General features: G+C 46.7%; 1 protein-coding gene across 2 annotated transcripts in view; it reads left to right on the top strand.

The window, feature by feature from the left end:
* The window catches only part of MPND (MPN domain containing), an 80500-nt gene extending 57980 nt beyond the window's left edge, over nucleotides 1–22520 (top strand). For both annotated transcript variants that reach the window (XM_075352513.1, XM_075352514.1), the window contains exons 12-13: nucleotides 14880–14972; nucleotides 22362–22520. In XM_075352513.1, the coding sequence (XP_075208628.1) occupies nucleotides 14880–14972; nucleotides 22362–22439 (171 nt within the window). In that variant the 3' untranslated portion in view covers nucleotides 22440–22520. The remainder of the gene's footprint in view (nucleotides 1–14879; nucleotides 14973–22361) is intronic.
* The last annotated feature ends 827 nt before the right edge of the window (nucleotides 22521–23347 follow it).

A 23347-nucleotide genomic window follows, 5' to 3' on the forward strand; every position in this document is an offset into this window, starting at 1 on the left:
GGCGGTGTCTTCTGCAGCTCCGGTCACCTCCATGCAGCAGCGCTGGATGCGACGCTGGAGCATCCTGGATTCCGGCGGACATGGAGGGCTTTTTGGGGCTGATTAAAGTGGTGAACCAGGGTATATGTGTGTGTTTTTTATTTCTAATAAAGGATTTTTTTCTGGTGTGTGTGTGTTTATTTACTGTAATTTACAGATTAATCATGGAAGGAATCTCGGGGAGACGCCTGACATGATTAATCTAGGATTTAGTGGCAGCTATGGGCTGCCATTAACTCCTTATTACCCCGATTTGCCAAAGCACCAGGGCAAATCGGGAAGAGCCGGGTACAACCCCAGAACTGTCGCATATAATGTATGCGGCAATTCTGGGCGGCTGCTGACTGATATTGTTAGGGTGGGGGGCTCCCCATAACGTGGAGCTCCCCATCCTGAGAATACCAGCCTTCAGCCGTATGGCTTTATCTGGCTGGCATTAAAATTGGGGGGGACCGCACGCCGTTTTTTTTTAATTATTTATTTATTTATTTTACAGCACAGTATATACACGCCCTCCGGCTGCTGTGATTGGGTGCAGTGAGGCACCTGTTACTCAGTGTGGGGGCGTGTCTCACTGCAACCAATCATAGGCGCCGGTGGGCGGAGAAAGCAGGGAATAGGAGATTGTTTAATGAGCGGCCTGCTTTTTCAAAATAGTAAAAGCCGCCGCAGCAGTGTGAATGCCGTGCAGCGCCGGTGATCGGGGATCGGTGAGTATGAGAGAGGGGGGGAAACTTCAGTCACTCGGGGGATTAGCGGTCATCGGTGAATCCTTCACAGGTGACTGCTAATCAGTACTAGACACAGACAGAGCCGCGGTATAAGGATAAAGTCGGGTGAAGTTCACCCGAGTTCATTCTCATCGCGCAACTCTGTCTGCTGTCAGCCGACATTTATAAACGACATTGTGCATCACACACATGGACATTCCACATCACACACACGGACATTCCACATGGACATTCCACGTACACATACACGTTAATTTCACACGCACACACGGACGTTCTACAAACAAACACGGCTAGCATACGCAATTCACACAGGTGCCACACGGACCATAAAAACGGACAGAAAAACGGGACACGGACCCGAAAAACGGCCCGTAACACACGTGCGTGTTTTTCACGGACGTGTGAAGGGGGCCTTAGCCATATTATAGTCGCTACAGAACATGGAACTCAAATCAAATCAAAAGTTGAAAGTTAGACATTTTCTATTTCTTTGGAAACAAAATTGACTCATTTAGAAATTAACGGCAGCAACAGATCTCAAAGTTGGGACAGTCCTAAGTCTACCATTATGTAGCCTCCAATCTTCTTTTTACAACAGTCTGTAAATGGTCAGGGAATGGAGAAGACCAATTGCAGGAGTTTGGGAGAGGAACGTTGTCCCATTCTTGTCTGATGTAGGATTCTAGCTGATCAACATTCCTGGGTATTTGCTGTTTTTTTTTGTTTCATAATGTGCCGTATGTTTTCAATTGGTGAAAGCTCTGGATTGTGGGCTGCCAGATCATCCCCTGAACTCTTCTTCTGAAAAGCCATGCTGTTGTGATGAATGCAATGTGTTGTTTAGCATTGTTTTGATGAAATATACAAGGTTTTCCTTGACATAGATGTCTAAATGGAAGCATATGTTGTTCTAAAATCTCTATATAATGCTCAGTATTAATGTGCCTTTCAAGATGTGTAAGGGGCCCCTGCCATAGGCACTGATGCAACCCTGTACCATGAGAGATGCAGGCACTTGAAAGGTGCTCTGACAACAACTTGGATCATCCTTCTCCTCTTGTTCTTAGGACATAGCATCTGTGGTTTCCATAAAGAATTTTAAATTTTGATTAATCTGTCCACAGAACAGCTTTCCATTTTGAGTCCGTCCATTAAGGGCTCATTCACATGACCGTTCCGTTTGTCCTGGTCAGTTTCTGTTTTTTTGCGGACCCACGGATAGGACCATCTTTTCAATGTCTTTTGTGTAGGATCGGATGGCACACGGAAGAACTTCTGTGTGCATCCGATCCTACAAAAAACACATCGGATGCCGTATGTCCGCTCCGTTATTATTGAGCATCTCCTATTCTGTTCCGTAATAACGGACCGTGACTCAATACAAGTCAATGGGTCCGCAAAATCCCCGGAAGCCACGCGGAAACACTTCCCTGTGACTTCCATCGGGTGCCCGTGCAGTCTGTGTTCCGCTCCAGCTCCAGCCCCTGCCCCAGCCCCGTGGCTGCCCGCACAGCAGTGTCAGCAGCTGCCCGCACTGTAGTGTGTCCGCAGCTGCCCACACAGCAGTGTCAGCAGCTGCGGGGATGACAAGCGTTGCCGTCAGGAGGTTAGTAAAGTTCATTACCTGCGGTGATGAAGTCCTGCACTCCTGACGTCAGCGGTCGTCACTGCCTTCTATGCCCGCCACTTGTCACATCACCTCTTGCTCTCGACCCGAGACTGTGACTAGCGGTGACGTCATGGGCCGCTCGAGATACTTGGTTTGTGAAGGCGGCGGTCATTGAACTCAGTGACAGCGCTGCTGTCAGGAGTTCAGTGATCACCGCAGGTAATGTACCTCGCTATCCTCCTGACAGCAGCATTCGTCATCCCCTGCAGTAACCTGGGCTGACCTATTGATGTTAGCTCAGGTCACTACACTACTCTCCCAGCCAATGGGGAACATTCTGTTCTTCATTGACTGGGACATTGACTATGGTATGGATCGTCGTGGGACCCCCTTGGATTACACAAGACCTGGATTTGTTTTTCTTTCTAATAAATTGGTGAAAGAGGGAATGTGTTGTGGAGTGTTTTTTCAAATAAAAATGTGTTTGTCGTCTATTTTTTTTTTTTTATTACTGACTGGGTTGGTGATGTCGGGTATCTGATAGACACCTGACCTCACGAACCCCAGGGCTTCATGACAGGTGACATTACACATCTGGTATTAACCCCATATATTACCCCGTTTGCCACCGCACCAGGGCAATGGGATGAGGTGGGGCGAAGCACCAGGATTGGCGCATCTAATGGTTGCGCCACTTCTGGGGCGGCTGTAGCCTGCTATTTTTAGGCTGGGGAGTGTCCAATAATGGTGTACTTCCCTAGTCTGAGAATACCAGACCACAGCTGTCCGCTTTACCTTAGCTGGTGATCCAATTTGGGGGGACCCCGTGTTTTTTGTTTTAAATTATTTAATTTAAAATAACAGCGTGGGGTGCCCTCTGTTTTAGATTACCAGCCAAGGTAAAGCTGCCAGCTGTGGTTTGCTTTACCCTAGCTGGCTACAAAAGATAGGGGGGATCCCACGTCATTTTTTTTTTTATTTATTTATTTATTTTTTGGCTAAATACAAGGCTAAGCACCCTTTAGTGCCACATGAAAGTCACAAAAGGGTGCCAGCTTAGAATATGCAGGGAGGTGGGACATTATATATGTCTTTCTTCATCGTTCCTATGGGAGACCCAGACCATGGGTGTATAGCTTCTGCCTCCGGAGGACACACAAAGTACTACACTAAAAAGTGTAGCTCCTCCTTCCGAGCATATACACCCCCTGGATAACCAAATATAGCCAGTTCAATGCTTTGTGTTCAGGAGGCACACATCCACACATGCATTCTCATCTGATTTTTGATTTTAAAGAATTTGAAGAAAAGTGGGTCCAAGCCTGGACCCCCGGCATGTCCCTTCTCACCCCACTGTGTCGGCGGTGTTGTTAAGGTTGATTTCAGGGCTGGAGCCTTACATGCCGCGCTCCTTCACCATCCCTCGGGCTCTGGCTTGAAGTGGGAGCCAGCACGGTTCTCACTGCCTTGCAGGAAACCGGTCTCCATCCGCAACCCTTTCAGGACCCTGCCGGACGGAGCACTCATCCCTCAGGGACCTGGCCCTGCGTCTCACAAGCTAAGTATTGAGACGTTATTGTCAGGGGGGTCCCTTCCACTTTATTGTTGGGGAGAGTGTGTTATTTAACCTTTGTGACATTTCCGGCCGGTTCTCTGGTTTTCACCAGAGAACCGCGCCGAGGGTGCCTGCGCGCCGGCCGCATTGTAAAATTTAGGCCCCGGCTTCGCCTGAGGCCTAGTCTCGTTTTCACTGCCCCTGCATGTCAGTCATGCAGGGGGACAGTGCGGCTCCTCCCACTGGCCGTTCGGCACAGGGAAGGACACTCCTCTCTGAGGAGATGTTTCCCTCCCCTGTATATCTCCTTGGCCCTCCGGATCCCGCTCTTTGACTAGACCCCGCCCCCTCTCCTCTCTCCGGCGCCATTTTATCAGCGTTCTCACACTGATCGGCGCTGGCTGCAGCATCTGTGCTAATCTGTCTGGGGGTCCGAGCTGTGGGATCCGGAGGGCACACAAACGGTCTGGTAAGCCACAACCTCCGGTTGTGGACTTTCTTATACACTCTCTGGGGGTCATTCTGGCTCAGAGCCCCCACCTCAGCAGCATGTCTCACACTAGGAGCAAAGCTGCAAGGCTGTACTCAATATGCACTGCATGTAAGCTCGTACTGCCTGAACAGAGCACATATCCACATTGTGATGCCTGCTCTAACATGGTGGTGCCTCAGCCTGGAGTCTCCCCAGTGGTCCCTCCGGCTGCTCCGGCCCCGGTGGCTGAACCCCCGGCTTGGGTAGAATCCTTCTCTAAGTCTATCTCCCAGTCCCTTGCCGAATCCATGGGAGAGTTGTCCCGGACTCTGCTGAGCATGCATCAGCCCCCTTCTCAGGGCGCCTCTGCTGCTTCGGCTCGCTCTGCAGAGCTCACAGAGGATTCTTCATCTGCTCCCAGACCCCGTCCTCCTAAAAGGAGACGCAGGGTCCCCTCTCCTTCCTCGTCCCGTGGCTCTGATTCACGAGCTGACTCGCAGGACGAGGAGGATGTCTTTTCTAGGGGCTCGGACGCTACCTCCATGTGCCCCATTGATCTGACCGAGGGTGACGCGGATGTAAGGGATTTAATTGCATCCATTAATTCTGTACTGGACCTCAATCCGCCAGTATCAGAGGAACAACCCTCTCTGGCAGAAAAGCACCAGTTTACCTTGCCTAAGAGAACAAGGAGTGTGTTCTTTAACCACTCCAGTTTTCAGGCCACTGTGTCCAAGCCCAGGGCCTGTCCTGACAAACGCTTCCCAAAGCGTGGTTCTGATGACCGTTTTCCTTTTCCACCAGAGGTGGTCAAGGAGTGGGCTCACTCACCAAAGGTAGACCCTCCAGTGTCTAGACTCTCAGCCCGGACAGTTGTATCAGTGGCTGATGGCACCTCACTTAAGGATCCCACTGACCGTCAGGTTGACCTTCTGGCCAAATCTGTATATGAGGCGGCAGGGGCCTCGTTCTCCCCATCTTTTGCAGCAGTGTGGGCTCTCAAGGCCATCTCTGCTTCTCTGGAGGAGATGCATTCCCTCACTAGGGACTCTATGCCTGAAATGGTTGCCTTAACTTCCCAGGCTTCAGCCTTTTCAGCCTATGCCATGTCTGCCATGCTGAAGGCTTCTCACCGCACTGCGGTGGCTTCGGCTAATTCCCTCGCTATCCGCAGGATCTTGTGGCTTCGAGAGTGGAAGGCAGACGCTTCTTCAAAGAAGTACCTTGCTGGGCTCCCGTTTGCTGGGTCCAGGCTGTTCGGTGAACAACTGGATGAAATTATTAAGGAAGCTACTGGCGGGAAGAGTACTTCCTTGCCACAGACTAAAACCAGGAAACCTGTCCAGGGCAGGAACCAGTCGAGGTTTCGTTCCTTTCGCTCCTCTAACTGGTCGTCCTCTAAGCCCCCGGCCTCGTCCACTAACTCAGCCAAGGACCAGAAGCCCACCTGGCGCACGAAGCCGCGTCCTCAGAAGTCCGCAGGAGCTGCTGCCACCAAGGCAGCCTCCTCTTGACTATCTGGCTGAGCCAGAAACGTCCTTGGTCGGTGGCAGGCTCTCCCACTTTGGCGACGTGTGGTTTCAACACGTCTCCGATCAGTGGGTGCGGGATATCATCTCCCACGGCTACAGGATAGAATTCTCATCCAGCCCGCCAAACAGATTTTTTCTGTCAACTCCCCCCTGCTCCAAGGCCGCCGCCTTCTCTCAGGCTGTGGCATCCTTGCAGGCCAACGGAGTAATTGTACCGGTTCCTGCCCGGGAACGGTTCAGAGGTTTCTACTCAAATCTCTTCCTAGTCCCCAAAAAGGACAGTTCCTTCCGGCCCATCCTGGATCTCAAGCTTCTCAACAAGCATGTTCAGGTGCGGCATTTTCGCATTGGAGTCTCTGCGATCAGTCATTGCCTCAATGACCCAAGGAGATTTCCTGGCATCCATCAACATCAGAGATGCCTATCTGCATGTGCCAATTGCAGTTTCACACCAGCGTTGGCTACGTTTTGCCATCGGAGAGGAACATTTCCAATTCGTGGCTCTCCCCTTCGGGTTAGCCACGGCCCCTCGAGTATTCACCAAGGTCATGGCAGCAGTGGTTGCGGTTCTGCACCTCCAGGGGTTGGCAGTGATTCCTTACCTGGACGACCTTCTAGTCAAGGCTTCATCCAGTGCAGACTGTCAGCGGAGTGTCTCGCTCACTCTCGCCACTCTGGTTCATTTCGGGTGGCTTGTCAATCTGCCCAAGTCCACTCTGACTCCGACCCAGAAACTCACGTACCTAGGGATGCAATTCAAGACTCTGCCGGCACTTGTCAAGCTGCCCTTAGTCAAACAGCAGTCCCTCCATTTGGCGGTGCGCTCTCTGCTGAGGCCCCGCCGTCATTCCATCAGGCACCTAATGCAGGTGCTGGGTCAGATGGTGGCGTCAATAGAAACGGTTCCCTTTGCCCAGTTCCATCTGCGTCCTCTGCAGCTGGACATTCTCCGCTGTTGGGACAAGCGGACTTCTTCCTTGCACAGGTTAGTGGCTCTGTCGCCACAGACCAGGGTCCTCTCTTCAGTGGTGGCTTCAGCCCCTCTCTCTGTCTCAGGGACGCTCCTTCCTGGCCCCGTCCTGGGTGATCCTCACCACGGATGCCAGTCTATCCGGCTGGGGAGCAGTATTTCTCCACCACCGAGCAAAGGGCACTTGGACTCCGTCCGAATCAGCCCTCTCGATCAATGTGCTGGAAATCAGAGCTGTGCTCTTAGCTCTCGTAGCCTTTCACCACCTGTTGGCGGGCAAGCACATTCGAGTCCAGTCAGACAACGCGACAGCGGTTGTCTACATCAATCACCAGGGCGTGACTCGCAGCCGCCTGGCAATGTTGGAGGTTCAACGCATCCTTCAGTGGACGGAGGACTCCAAGTCCACCATATCCGCAGTCCACATCCCAGGCGTAGAAAACTGGGAGGCAGATTATCTCAGCCGTCAAACCGTGGACAGCGGCGAGTGGGCTCTGCATCCGGCAGTGTTTCGGTCAATCTCCCACAAGTGGGGCACTCCGGAAGTGGATCTAATGGCATCCCGGCACAACAACAAGGTCCCGGTTTACGTGGCTCGCTCTCACGATCCTCAGGCCTTTGCAGCGGACGCGCTGGTTCAGGATTGGTCCCAGTTTCGTCTGGCTTACGTGTTTCCCCCTCTAGCTCTCTTGCCCAGAGTTCTGCGCAAGATCAGAATGGAGGGCCGTCGGGTCATCCTCATTGCTCCAGACTGGCCCAGGCGAGCTTGGTACCCAGACCTGCTCCATCTGTCCGTAGAGATGCCGTGGCATCTCCCAGACCGCCCAGGCCTTCTCTCACAAGGTCCGTTTTTCCGCCAGAATTCTGCGGCTCTCAGATTGACGGCGTGGCTCTTGAGTCCTGGATCTTGACGACTTCTGGCATTCCTCCCGAAGTTATCTCCACTATGACTCAGGCTCGAAAGTCTTCCTCGGCAAAAATTTATCACAGGACTTGGAGAATTTTCCTGTCCTGGTGTCGTTCTTCCGGCCATGCCCCTTGGCCTTTTTCCTTGCCGACCATCCTGTTCTTTCTACAGTCCGGTCTGCAGCTAGGACTATCCCTCAATTCCCTCAAGGGACAGGTCTCTGCTCTGTCAGTGTTGTTCCAGCGGCGTATCGCCCGGCTGGCTCAGGTGCGCACCTTTATGCAGGGCGCATCCCACATCATTCCGCCTTACCGGCGGCCTTTGGATCCCTGGGACCTTAATCTGGTCCTCACGGCCTTGCAGAAACCCCCCTTTGAGCCTCTTAGGGAGGTTTCTTTGTTTCGTCTTTCACAGAAAGTCGTCTTTCTGGTGGCCATAACTTCCCTCAGGAGAGTCTCTGACTTAGCTGCTCTCTCTTCGGAGTCACCTTTTTTGGTTTTTCATCAAGACAAGGTGGTTCTCCGTCCGACTCCGGACTTTCTCCCTAAGGTGGTATCTCCTTTTCACCTTAACCAGGACATTTCATTGCCTTCCTTTTGTCCGGCTCCTGTTCATCGCTTTGAAAAAGCGTTGCATACTTTAGATCTGGTGCGGGCGCTCCGGATCTATGTGTCACGCACCGCTGTTCTTAGGCGGTGCTCCTCTCTTTTTATGCTGACCACAGGTCGGCGTAAGGGTCTCTCGGCTTCTAAACCGACCCTGGCTCGTTGGATCAGGTCGGCCATTTCTGATGCCTACCAGTGTACTCAAGTGCCTCCCCCGCCGGGGATCAAGGCACACTCGACCAGAGCTGTCGGTGCCTCTTGGGCTTTCAGGCACCAGGCTACGGCTCAGCAGGTCTGTCAGGCTGCCACTTGGTCTAGTCTGCACACCTTTTCGAAGCACTACCAAGTGCATGCTCATGCTTCGGCAGATGCGAGCTTGGGCAGACGCATCCTTCAGGCGGCTGTCGCCCATTTGTGAAGTTAGGTTTCGCCTACTTCTCAGTTTTCTGTTTATTTCCCACCCATGGACTGCTTTGAGACGTCCCATGGTCTGGGTCTCCCATAGGAACGATGAAGAAAAAGAGAATTTTGTTTACTTGCCGTAAATTGTTTTTCTTATAGTTCCGTAATGGGAGACCCAGCACCCTCCCTGTTGCCTGTTGGCAGTTTCTTGTTCCGCGTGTTATCACCGGCTGTTGTTGTAGACAGAGACTCCGGTTCTTCCGGTTTTTTGCTCTATCTCTACTTGTGGGTGGCTATTCTCCTTCAGCTTTTGCACTAAACTGGCTATATTTGGTTATCCAGGGGGTGTATATGCTCGGAGGGAGGAGCTACACTTTTTAGTGTAGTACTTTGTGTGTCCTCCGGAGGCAGAAGCTATACACCCATGGTCTGGGTCTCCCATTACGGAACTATAAGAAAAATAATTTTTCGGCAAGTAAACAAAATTCTCTTTTTCTCATCTATCTATATCTATCTATCTATCCTCTATTCACTCATTCATTCATTCCTCTATCTCTCTGTCTCTATCTATCCATCTCTATATCTACTCATCTATTTATCTTTCTTGCTGCTTCCGTTTTTTGCGGTCCGCAAAAAAACCCGGAAGGCACACGGATGACACACGGACCATATATGGAATGGAACTGATGTCAAACAGATGCCACACGGATGCATCCGTGAAAAAAGCGGATCATTTTTTGTGGCCCGCAAAAACGGAACGGTCATGTGAATGTAGCCTTAGAATGAGATTCTGCTCAGAGAAGATGGCGCAGTTTTTTTGGTTTGTGACTGGTTTCTTCACTGCATGATAGAACTTTAACTTGCATAGCGACCAGTGTTCACAGAAAATTATTTCGGGAAGTGTTACTGAGCGCATACAGTGATTTGTACTATTGAGTCATGCCACTTTTTAATGCAATGCTGCCTGATGGTCTGTAGCTCATCAACGTATCAAATATTGACCACTAACCTTGTCCCTTGTGCAGATTGATTTCTCCATAATTTTTGGTGATATTATGCTGTGTAGATGGTGAGATATTAAAGCTTTTACAATTTTACGTTTATAAACATTTTTCTAAAATTGTTTCACAGAGTTTAGATGCAGTTGTTCGGATTGGTGACCTGTAATCTTTGCTTCTTTGTAACTTTGCCTCTCTAACATGCTTTTTTTATACAGTCATGTGACTTAAAAATGGAGCTTCCAGCTATTTTTCATTAGTACAACTTACTTTTCCAGCCTTTTGTTAACTCTGTCTCAACTTTTCTGAGATGTGTTGCTGCCATCAATTTCTAGATAAGTTAATTTTTTCAACTTCCGATATGTCTTCTGTTGTGACAAAATATGGATAGGGGAGATTTCCAAATTATTACATTCCTGTCTTATTTACATCTTACAACAGTGTCCCAAGTGTTTTGGTATTTAAGTTATATCATAAGCTGATAAAAGCAGTTGCTGAGTAGGTGAGTTTTGAGACCACCACTGATTGCTTAACCTCTTCACGACACATGACGTACTGGGTACGTCATGGACCGTGTGAGGTAAATCCCCGCCGCCTGCTGTTGGTAGTCCGTGGCGATCTACACACATGTCAGCTGATTTCAACAGCTGACATGTGTGCCTGCCAGCCGTGAGTGGAATCGCGCTCCACCCACGCCTATTACATCTCGCTGTCAAAATCTAACCGTCAGATGTAACAGGGCGCCGCGGTAAGCATAACTTACCCAGCGCCATCGGAAGTCACGTGACTTCCGGTGGATGCCATGGTAGCACCGGGTCATGTGATGACTCCTGTAGCTATCATGAGTCACTTTCTCTCACTGCCGGCAGACTGGCGTGTGTGAGAGTAAAGCAGCTTTTCTCCAGATCTCAGCTCAGATCTGTATAAATGGAAGAGCGATCTGACTGCTGATCGTTATAGTCCCCTAAGGGGCCTAGTAATATAAAAAAAAAGTTTTAAAAAATAAAAAAAAAAAAAAGTTCAAATCGCGCCCCAGTCGGCCCATTGAAAATTAAAGGGTTAAAAAAAAATAATATACACACATTTGGTATCGCCGCGTTCAGAAATGCCCGATCTATCAAAATATATAGTCAATTAATCGGATCGGTAAACAGTGTAGCAAAAAAATTCCACACGCCAAAATAACGGTTTTTGGTTGCTGGAAATTTTGTGCTAAATGCAATAACAGGCGATCAAAACATAGCATCTGCGCAAAAATTGTACCATTAAAAACGTCAGCCCGAGATGCAAAAAATAAGCCGTCACTGAGCCATAGATCCTGAAAGATGAGAACACTATGAGTACGCCACTTTTTTGGACAAACTTGTGAATTTTTTTTAACCCCTTAGATAACCAACATGTTCAGGTTAATTTTTATCTACAAACTCGTACCAACCTGAGTCATCACACCGACTCATCAGTTTTACCATTTAGTGAACACTTTTGAATAAAATATCCCAAAAACTATTGTGCAATTGCACTTTTTTTTCAGTTTTTCCGCACTTGAATTTTTTTTGCTGCTTTCCAGTTCACTATATGGTAAAACTTATGGTTTCATTTAAAAGTACAGCTCGTCCCGCAAATAGCAAGCCCTCACATGGCAAAATTGACGGAAAAATAAAAACGTCACGGCTCTCGGAAGAAGGGGAGCAAAAAAACCCCAACAAAACGGAAAATCGCCTGGGGTGAAGGGGTTAAAATACCACTCTGGAGAATGCAGCTTCTGCATGAGTTGCCTGCAGATAGGTATAGAAGCTAAATTGCAAGTGGGTCATTCCGTGTCAAGTGGACCAGTGGTCCCCACTCGACGTTCTCCGATTTTGCTGAAAATTTATAAGGATGTACATGTATGTTTGAAAAGAGGTTCTGTACATTTTTAGGGCCAGATCTCAAATATATTGGGCACTGTTGACCTTTCACTGGAGGCCCCCCCAAGCCTGCAAACTTTGGCACATAGCCATTAGAGTTCTATACTGGCTATGATGCTGAAATTTGGCATACTAGCTCAACTTTTGCTGCTAAACGCGATAAAATTATTACCGGCTATGACAAAACAATATTTCGGCCGCAATTTTGTATCAAAGTAGCTTGGAAAACGCCTCGCATAAAATTTATGCCAAACTTTGCCCATATATAACTCAAGACCAAAAACTAATAGGAACTGGTGCTTTACCCTGTACAACAAACATCTTCATGACTTTGCATTGCTGCAATATCACGGTCAAAGCATATGTATTTGTGGAAATATTCACACCCACATATGATGAAAAACTAAAAAAAAACGAATTTTACCTATTTTTAGGTCAAATTTCCCAAAAAGGGTACCCCTAAAATATATTAATTCTGTTATCATTTGAGAGAGCACATTTTTCTCTATAAGGATCATTGGGGTTTTTTTTTGAGTCTCTCCATTTAAGAAAAGAAAAATGCCACTGAACATGGTGTTATTTATTAATACGCAATGAATGCTAACTGCACTATTCAAACCCTTGCGTTGGTGGTTATACCACAACCAATTCACTAAGAATTGGTATTATAATCCTATTAAGAATTGTAATAATGCTGTCTTTTGAGAATTGGCAGCCCCATCGCCTAGGAGCCATGGCCGATAGAGGTGCAAGGCCAGCCGCGGGCGGTCTCTTTATCGCAGGTTCCGAAGCCTGAGGGTGGGTGTCTTTGCCTAGGATCCCAAGCCTAATATTGGGTATCTTTTGTTGGTTCCCAAGCCATAATGTTCAGTCTAAGTAGGTGGTCTGGAATTGTTGCTGAATTTGCAACATAATCGGTTCAGAGAAGCTGTATTGTCGGCCCATTGCTGTTGCAGCTGGTGCTGGAATTATTGCAATGATCGACTGCTCGGGAATCCAGCATGTATCATTTCTCACAGGCCAGTGAAAGAAGCTAGCTGGTCCATGAGGATGCATAAAATGTATTAATGCATCATGGTCGTCGACTGAAATTTCAGAAATATTTCCAATCCACCAGTTCCTATCGTAAATGCAGGCAATGTATTGCCCTGGCTGGAGGTTTGCAATTGGCACAAAAGGCATTTCTGATCTGACAGATCCATCTACATGGGCAATGAAAGATGAAGGGTCATTTGACACCCTTGAAATGCGAATCTTTTTGTCATCAATTGGCACAAACTGGTGATTTTCTCTTGTTCCAGCAATTGTATGTCCATCTTTGAACCTTTCCTCTTGAACTACCCTTATTTCGTCAATTTTTTCTTTTGGAACAAAAAAAAACTTGATTCCATGCAGTTGCTCGTTGCAAAAGTTGAATACATCCACCGGGGTCAGTATTTGGTTTTCAGTTGGGCGTTGAAGACTGGCACGAGCTGCCAACCTCTTTGCTGTTCCTCCAATCCCATCACAGGGCGACTTTCCATGACTGGTACCAAAAAAATTCCATTCAGCGCTGATATTGAAATCAGCATTGTGGTGGCACAAGTTGAGAAAATTTATGAAATTTTTGTACTGGGCTGCAGATCCATCACTGAAGTAGTGGATATGATGAATCCCATTGATGAGAGTCATGAGATACTCCACAATTACTGTTAAGAAAGTGTGGACTGCAACAAGGGTGTCAAATGACCCTTCATCTTTCATTGCAAATTCAGCAACAATTCCAGACCACTTACTTAGACTGAACATTATGGCTTGGGAACCAATAAAAGATACCCAATATTAGGCTTGGGATCCTAGGCAAAGACACCCACCCTCAGGCTTTGGAACCTGCGATAAAGAGACCACCCGCGACTTGCCTTGCACGGCTATCGGCCATGGCTCCTAGGCGATGGGGCTGCCAATTCTCGAAAGACAGCATTATTACAATTCTTAATAGGATTGTAATACCAATTCTTAGGGAATTGGTTGTGGTATAACCACCATGGAGCAACGCAAGGGTTTGAAAAGTGCAGTTAGCATTCATTGCGTATTAATAAATAACACCATGTTCAGTGTCATTTTTCTTTTCTTAAATGGAGAGATTCCAAAAAAAAAACCAATGATCCTTGTACAGAAAAATGTGCTCTTTCAAATGATAACAGAATTAATATATTTTAGGGGTACCCTTTTTGGGAAATTTGACCTAAAAATAGGTAAAATTCGTTTTTTTTTAGTTTTTCATCATATGTGGGTGTGAATATTTCCACAAATACATATGCTTTGACCGTGATATTGCAGCAATGCAAAGTCATGAAGATGTTTGTTGTACAGGGTAAAGCACCAGTTCCTATTGGTTTTTGGTCGTGAGTTATATATGGGCAAAGTTTGGCATAAATTTTATGCAAGGCGTTTTGCAAGCTACTTTGACACAAAATTGCGGCCGAAATATTGTTTTGTCATAGCCGGTAATAATTTTATCGCGTTTAGCAGCAAAAGTTGAGCTAGTATGCCAAATTTCAGCATCATAGCCAGTATAGAACTCTAATGGCTATGTGCCAAAGTTTGCAAAATCCTCTTAGCTGAAGCCGCAGGCTTGGGGGGGCCTCCAGTGAAAGTTCAACAGTGCCCAATGTATTCGAGATCTGGCCCTAAAAATTTACAGAACCTCTTTTCAAACATACATGTACATCCTTATAAATTTTCAGCAAAATCGGAGAACGTCGAGTGGGGACGATTTTTAAAACTGGTCCACTTGACACGGAATGACCCAAGTGTCCTCAAACACATAGATATTGTTCAGTCGATAGTTCAGATAGTTATCATACTCCTCTGGTGATGACTTATCTTGTCAAGAACAAAGGGATCGGCACTCTAAAATCAGACATGCCATATCTTCCATGCCATAATCTATCGGAGGAGAGTTTGGAAACCACCATAGACTTTCGACTGCTGTCCAAGTCTACTGTGTATGGGACCATAAGTCTATACATGTGTACACCACTCTCACAGTCAGACCATTTTTAAAATTCTCTCTACTTTTGTTTCGAAGTTGTAACCACTCGGTACTGCAAGTGTTTCATACTACAGAAGAGAACAATGTTCTTCAGTCACTTTTATATCTCCCACAGGCTCTGCTGCTTGAATTCTATAAGGGAGGACCAGACCAGATTTCATTCCAGGATATATGGAATGAAGATATTACGTTTCTAGATAAAATAAAGGTATGAACACGTGTCATCTGTATGCCACTGTACACACAACTTCATTCAATTTTGCTAATTTCCATCGCCATACAACATACATGTAGAATACAGTATAATATGTACATGCCTTCTTGACTAAAGGGACATAGCATGGTTATGTTCCTCTCCACCCTCATCTTCATCATTTTATATAGAACCACTGGCAACAAAAGCTCCATAAGTTCTCAAAATATTTTGGTTTGGATGCCGGAGACAGGAGACAAGATTTCGCTACATATTCTGATTTACTTGACTACTTACTACTTGTCATGACAATCATAGAAGATTTCAGAAATTCGTCTGATCTAATATATAAAGCTGAGTGTATGTACGTGTGTGTGTATGTCCGCTTAAGGAATCCGCACCGTCGCATTTACAATCATGAAATTTTGCACCTACGCCTCATGTGACCCAGGGAACGTCGTAGACTATGTTTTGACAGAAATTTTTAACCCCTGCCGCCATTAAACTAATGGAGGTGGGAGCTATAGGTTATTAATAGCAACTGTCAGTGGTTGCTATAGGAACAAAATAAACTGTAAGTTGAAGCTTATGCGTGAGGTTATATGATGTCGGGGGAGAAATGGATAGAGAGACAGAAAAAGACAGACAGACACAGACAGAGACAAATGGGGAAAGAGACAGACAGACTGACGGGGAAAGAGACAGCCCTGGAAAGAGACAGCCCTGGAAAGAGACAGCCCTGGAAAGAGACAGCCCTGGAAAGAGACAGCCCTGGGAAGAGACAGCCCTGGGAAGAGACGGACGGACAAGGAAAGAGACGGACGGACAAGGAAAGAGACGGACGGACAAGGAAAGAGACGGACGGACAAGGAAAGAGACGGACGGACAAGGAAAGAGACGGACGGACAAGGAAAGAGACGGACGGACAAGGAAAGAGACGGACGGACAAGGAAAGAGACGGACGGACAAGGAAAGAGACGGACGGACAAGGAAAGAGACGGACGGACAAGGAAAGAGACGGACGGACGGACAAGGAAGACGGACGGACGGACAAGGAAAGAGACGGACGGACGGACAAGGAAAGAGACGGACGGACGGACAAGGAAAAAGACGGACGGACGAACAAGAAAAGAGACGGACGGACGAACAAGGAAAAAGACAGACAGACGAACAAGGAAAAAGACAGACAGACGGACGAACAAGAAAAGAGACGGACGGACAAGGAAAGAGACGGACGGACGGACAAGGAAAGAGACGGACAGACGGACAAGGAAAGAGACGGACGGATGGACAAGGAAAGAGACGGACGGACGGACAAGGAAAGAGACGGACGGACGGACAAGGAAAGAGACGGACAGCGACACACAGACAGAAACTGGGAGAGAGACAGAGAGACGGTTACTATCCCGGGCAACGCCCGGGTACTACAGCTAGTTTACAATAAAACCTACAGACGTGTATTTTAATTCCAATACATGATGAAATGTTGGTACCTGGTGTGAAAATTTTAACTAAGGGGGAGTCCCTTTTAAGTATTTTTTTATTTAATGTTTTCAATGATATTGTTTAGAATATTGATCTTAATAGGGTTCGCTAGTTTCAGAAATCCCCTCTTCCCCAGCTGCAGATTGTTTTATAAATCAAATCTCTTTACTTACTGTTCCTGGGCCCCACACTGAGTCTCAAACGCTGCACCTGCTGTCATTTTCAGCACCGCTGGCATGGACAGTTCTGCAGCCAATAACCAAAATCAGCTCTTCAGTCCGAGTTGATTGCATGAGTCACTCAGAGTTGCTGAGCTCAGTTATTATTGGCTGCAGTACTGTCCATGATGTCAGCACTGCAGACAATGCCAAACACTAGGAACAGCAGCGGAGACTCAGTGCTGGACCCAGGGAGGGTGTGCAAAGCATAGTTTAATAATTTACCCCTATAATATTTTGCCAATAATTAAAGGGGTTGTCCACTACTCGGACAACCTCTTCTCAATCCCTATGTTTGCCGCCAGTAAAATAATAATATTATACTTATACTTCTCACCAATCCTGGCAGTGAGCCAGATGGAGATGGCTCACCTGGGATTATTGTGACATTTAACGTAGGGATCATGTGACATAACCATTAGCACTGGCTTCCCCACCTGTGAGGATTCTTGCGCTGTGCCGGGAGTGATCAGTCATGTGAATGTGACCGCAATTATGCAATCTGCATACTTCTGGCCACATCAAGGTAAACAGTATCCAGCCTTACTGAATACAATTCCATTGAGCGAGGCCGGATAAAGTGTAGTTGGCACATGACTGCGTGTATCTAAATCAAACACGCACACGTGCCTGCTGCTCCTGACACCAGAGCATCTTCGCAGTGTGCGTGATGTGAGTATTTGTAGCTTAAGACGGGATAACCTCTTAAACTCTGACAGTATTATTTATCAGGCCAGCAGTTGCGGGCAGAACTCTGCTCCACTCGAAGCTGTTAGAGGCAAGTCCTGGCTGAATACACAACCATTACCTGCTGGGTATGGGGCGTGTTCGTCCCGTGAGCCTGATCCATACACCGCTACTGACTTGCGCTTTACTTGTTTTTGGGCGAGGATTCGAGATTTAGATTGCATTAAAGAGGCATTCTACTATTTATTTTTCTTTAATTTAGATGTACATTAGCTATTATATGTGAAGGATTCTAAGAATATGGATTAAGACTAGTGATGGGCGAGCTAACTTATAGGAGCAGACTCGTTATAGTTACCAAGGCTTTGGCGCGGCTGTAACTGCTCCCACGGCCACCCCTTCACTTCCAGGGCTGCTCATTAGGCTCATGCATATGCACTGCTTTCCCCGTCTACCAGCGTCTGTGATTGGTTGCAGTCAGATGCGTCCCCACCCTCATTGACAGCGTCTGACTGCCTCAAATCACAGGTGCTATGCATGTCTGTCATACCGTAAAATTAAATAAATTAAAAAATTGGCTTAGGATCGACCCATATTATGACACCCAGCACAAATAAAGCCCACGGCTACAGGCTGCAGCTCCTAGCCATGCGCTTATCTTGGCTGTGTATCAAAATAAGAGGAACTGCATGTGGCTTTTTTTTTTAAATTAGTCAATTAAGTTTTAAAAATCGTTGTGCAGCCCCTCCCAATTTTGATACCCAGCCATGATAAAGCCCAACAGCTGGGGGATGGGAGACACATGCTTATTGCCCCCCTCCCACCAGCCTAAAATAGCAGCCTACAGCTGCCCAGAATTGTCGCATCCATTGGATGCGACAATCCCAGCACTTTACCCGGCATTTACCGATTGCCTGCTGTGGTGGCAATCAATGTAATATAAGGGGTTAAGGGTTAATGTCAGCTCCCAGCTGCCACTAAGCCCTAGATTAGTAGTGAAATGTGTCTGAGACCCCCCCCATTACTAAACTGTAAGTGAAAAGAAATAAACACAAACACCAAAAAAATCCTTTATTTGGAATAAAAGACAAAAAAAACACCCTCTTTCACCACTTTAGTAACCCCCAAAACACCCCTGCAGGTCCGACGTAATCCACACGAGGTCCCAGGATGATTCAGCTCTGCTACATCTGAAGCTCACATTGATCGCTATAAAACACAATCGCCCGCTGTGAGGTTCAGGCAGAAAATCAATGAGCCACACAATCAGCAATGATGTCACTCAGGTAAGTTGCAGTCACAGCTACAAGTTCCCACTGTCCTCCACCTGTGATTGCAGGTAACCAGACCCACGTGACCTCAAGGAACTCTCGCTCAGTTCATAGACCTGCATCTCCTGGCAGAAAACTGTGTTGTTGTTTTTTACCAATCTATGCAGATTTGATGCTGAAATTTTTACACCATATTCCTGCACCCAGTCAACTCCTCCTGAAAAAAACCGCATCACTAACCCATCACTACCGCATACGGTATGATGCGGTAGTGATTCAGGATTTTTTTGCCAGGAGGTGTAGATTAGGTGCAGGAATATGGAGTAAAAATTCAGCACCAAATCTGCATCTCTTGCCAAAAAAAGGTTTTTTTGGCAACAGATGCAGCTCAGTCTCTGCCTTAACCTCACAGCAGGCGGTCATGTTCCATGATCGCACGATGTGGCTTCAGTAATGTAGCAGAGCTGGAATCATCATGGAACCTCATGTGGATTATGGTGTTTTTAGGGTTAATAAAGTGGTGAAAGAGGGTGTTTTTTTTGTCTTTTGTTTCAAATAAAGGATTTTTTTGGTGTTTATTTATTTACTTTCACTTATAGATTAGTAATGGATGTCTCATAGACGCCTGTCATTACTGACCTAGGGCTTAGTGCCAGCTTTGGGCTGTGATTAACCCCTTATTACCCCAATTGCCACCACACCAGGGCAATCTGTAAGAGCCAGGTAAAATGCTGGGATTGTCGCATTTAGGCTACATTCACATGACCGTTCCGTTTTTGCGGGACGCAAAAAACGTTCCTTTTTTTTCAGAGATGCATCCATGTGGCATCCGTATAACACCAGTTCTGTTCCGTATACGGTCTGTGTGTCATCCATGTGCCTTCCGTTTTTTTTGCGGTCCGCAAAAAACGGAAGCAGCAGGAAAGATAAATAGATGAGTAGATATAGAGATGGATAGATAGATATAGAGACAGAAAGAGAGGGATGAATGAATGAATAGAGGGATAGATAAATATAGATAGATGAGAAAGACATATATATTGTCCTACCCCTCTGCATAGTCTGGTATTCTCAGACTAGGGAGGTCCACTGTTATTGGACACTCCCCAGCCTAAAAATAGCAGGCTACAGCCGCCCCAAAAGTGACACATCCATTAGATGTGCCAATCCTGGTGCTTTGCCCCAACTCATCCCGTTGCCCTGGTGTGGTGGCAAACGGGGTAATATTTGGGGTTGATGCCAGATGTGTAATGTCACCTGGCATCAGGCCCTGGGGTTAGTGATGTCACGCGTCTATCAGATACCTGACATCACGAACCCAGTCAGTAATAAAAAATAAAATTGACAATAAAAAAAGTTTTATTTGAAAAAACATTCCCTCTTTCACCAATTTATTGAAAAGAACAATGAAATCCGGGTCCGGCGTAATCCAATAAGGGGGTCCCACGACGATCCATACCATAGTCACTGTTCCAGTTAATGAAGAACAGAATGTTCCCCATTGGCTGGGAGAGTAGTGCAGTGACCTGAGCTAACATCATGAGGTCAGCCCAGGTCACTGCAGGGGATGACGAGCGCTGCTGTCAGGAGGTTAGATGAGATCATTACCTGCTGTGAGGATCTCCTGCACTCCTGACGTCAGCACTGTCACTGACTTCTATGCCCGCCGCGTTCTCAGCAAAGAATCGCGGGAGCCCGTGACGTCACCGCTAGTGACAGTCTCGGGCCGCCCGCGAGACTTGATGTGAGAATGTGGCGGGCATAGAAGGCAGTGACAGTGCTGACGTCAGGAGTGCAGGAGATCATCACAGCAGGTAATGACCCCATCTAACCTGACAGCAGCGCTCATCATCCCCGCGGCTGCACAAACTACAGTGTGAAAAGATGCTGATACTGCAGTGCGTGCAGACACTGACACTCTGCTGTCTGGGCAGCCGCGGGGCTGGAGCGGGACACAGACTGCACGGGCACCCGACCAAAGTCACACGGAAGTGCTTCCGTGCGGCTTCCGGAGATTTTGCGGGCCCATTGACCTGTATTGAGTCACGGTCCGTTATTACGGAACAGAATAGGACATGTTCCATAATAACGGAACAGACATACGGCATCCGATGTGTTTTTTTGTAGGATCGGATGCACATGGAAGTTCTTCCGTGTGCCATCTGATCCTAGACAAAAGACATTGAAAAGACGGTCCTGTCCGTGGGTCCGCAAAAAAACAGGAACTGACCAGCACAAACGGAACGGTCATGTGAATGAGCCCTTAATGGATGCGGCAATCCCGGGCAGCTGCAGGCTGCTAATTTTAGGCTGGGGGGGGCTCAATAACCATGTGTCTCCCCAGCCTGAATACCAGCCTCCATATGTTGGCTTTATCATGGCTGGGTGTCAAAATTGGGGGGACTGAACGCTGTTTTTTTTAAATTTTTAAATTATGGGTTTGTTCTTGGCAGCATCACACAGGCTGTCACTCATGGTGTGGGCCCGTCTGACTGCAATCAATCACAGAAGCCGGTGGGCGGGAAAACAGTGCATATGCATGAGCCTAATGCGCAGCCCCAGAAGTGAATAGGCGGATGCGGGAGCAGTTACAGTATTTTTCCTTTATATATTTTTTGTGTTAGCCAGAGTTCCCTGAGAACTCCGGGTCCAGCACCTGGATACTTTTGAAAACTCGTGGTTCTGGACTTTTACAGTCCGGGTCCGCCCATCACTATTTAAAAATAAGTAATTTCCACCAATTGATGCTAAAGAGATTTGATGTGTTAAATTAAGTCTTTCAGCCCATACAAAGTGCCTAACCTTGTAGTGAGATGTAGCCCCTAGAAAAATCGTATATCTTAGTGTTTCCAATCCCTTCATTCTGCTGAAACTGAAATTTAATCAACTGTGCTAATTACAAAAACAAAGACAAACTTGCAAGAGTTTGTCAACTATGGGGTCATTATGTTCATTCTGTATCTGCTCATAAAAGCAAATATTAAAACAATAAGATAATACTCTGTGGTATAGGAGCTTGTACAGGAATGTATTATACAGATGTGTGCTGTCCGAGTAAAATTCTGACAGCATACTGACTAATGTAATTCAGTAGGGTTGTTCAATGCAGTAAAATGTTTGAGTGAAAAAAATCGCAGCATGCACTATTCACTTACATACCTTTTCATTGGAAGCCATTCTAGGTGACTACTTGATAATGCTGCCCTATAGAATGTCAAGGGTGTGTAATATGTGATTAGAGTAAAAGGAAGGAATCTAAGGTTTAACAAATATTCTGGTTTGTTTCACATGTATTTCTTTCCTCCTTGTTTCCACATCTGCTCATTTGTGTTCCTTTGTGGCTTTTCTGGCCTTCATTCTCAATCTACAGTATATTGTCCACATTTCAGTATGAACAAGGAAAATCATTGCATATATCTGTATGTACGGTACTCTGCAAATGTTTGACAGGTGTGGAAAAATGTTGCAAAATAAGAATGCTTTAAAATAAAATAATTTTTAATATTTGTATGTTTTGGCAAATTGACAAAATACAAAGGGTGTGAACAAAAAATAAATGCTTGGTGACATCACTAATGATGGGCGAATGCGCAGATATACGAGTTCGGCGGGTCAGGCCGGATTTAAAAAAAAAAAATCGTTCAGGACCCAAATGCAAACATCCAGTGTACTTGTTTTTTTTTTTCTATTGACACATAAATAAATAAATTATAACAGTTATGTATTTATTTTTCCTTTTGCAGGGATCGTTGGCTGCTCGAGTTCCTAAAGATGCTGGATATGAGGCCGTTATAGACCAAATTTATAGAGTTCTTACCTAGTTGCTGAAACTTTCCAGGAGTAATTAATTTATCATTTCTATCAGTAATAAAACTTAAAGGGAACCTGTCACCAGATTTTTCCCTATTAAACTAAAAGAATCCCCTTCTGCAGCTCCTGGGCTGCATTCTTTGAAGGTGCACCTTGGCCCTGACTTCCCTTCCAGACCCCAAAAATAACTTTATAAAACTTGGCTGTTAGGTATGCTAATTACCTGTGTTGTCCAGATGGGCGGGCTCATTTTCTGCTCTTTTATCCCCCTCCTGCCGCTGATCACCATCCTCATTTCTTGAATGACGGGATGGCGCCTCCGTCATCCTCCTCGTCGCATTTTCAAATCTCGCGCCTGTGCAGTTAGGTCGGCTCGCGCAGGCTCAGTTCGCTCTGCCATATTGCAGGCAAAGCAGAAAACCTAGTTGCCCTCGCTCGCGCCAGTGAGCTAAATGCGCAGGCGCAAGATCATGGTCGGCGCTGTGCATAACCTCACCAGCGCCATGCTCGTTCCCGCCCATAATCTCGCGCCTGCACATTTAGCTCACCGGCGCGAGCGAGGGCAGCTATGTTTTCTGCTCTGCCCGCGATATGGCAGAGCGAACTGCGCCTGCGCGAGCCGACCTAACTGCACAGGCGCGAGATTTGAAAATGCGACGAGGTGGATGACGGAGACGTCATCTCGTCAATCAAGAAAGGAGGATGGCTATCAGCGCCAGGAGGGAGGACAGGAGCAGAAAATGAGCCCACCCATCTGGCCTACACAGGTAATTAGCATACCTAACGGCCAAGTTTTATAAAGTTATTTTTGGGGTCTGGAAAGGGAGTCAGGGACAAGGTGCACCTTCATAGAATGCAGCCCAGGAGCTGCAGAAGGGGATTATTTTAATTTAATAGGGAAAAATCTGGTGACATGTTC

This window comes from Anomaloglossus baeobatrachus, chromosome 1 (genome assembly GCF_048569485.1).
Source record: "Anomaloglossus baeobatrachus isolate aAnoBae1 chromosome 1, aAnoBae1.hap1, whole genome shotgun sequence".
Lineage (NCBI taxonomy): Eukaryota > Metazoa > Chordata > Amphibia > Anura > Aromobatidae > Anomaloglossus > Anomaloglossus baeobatrachus.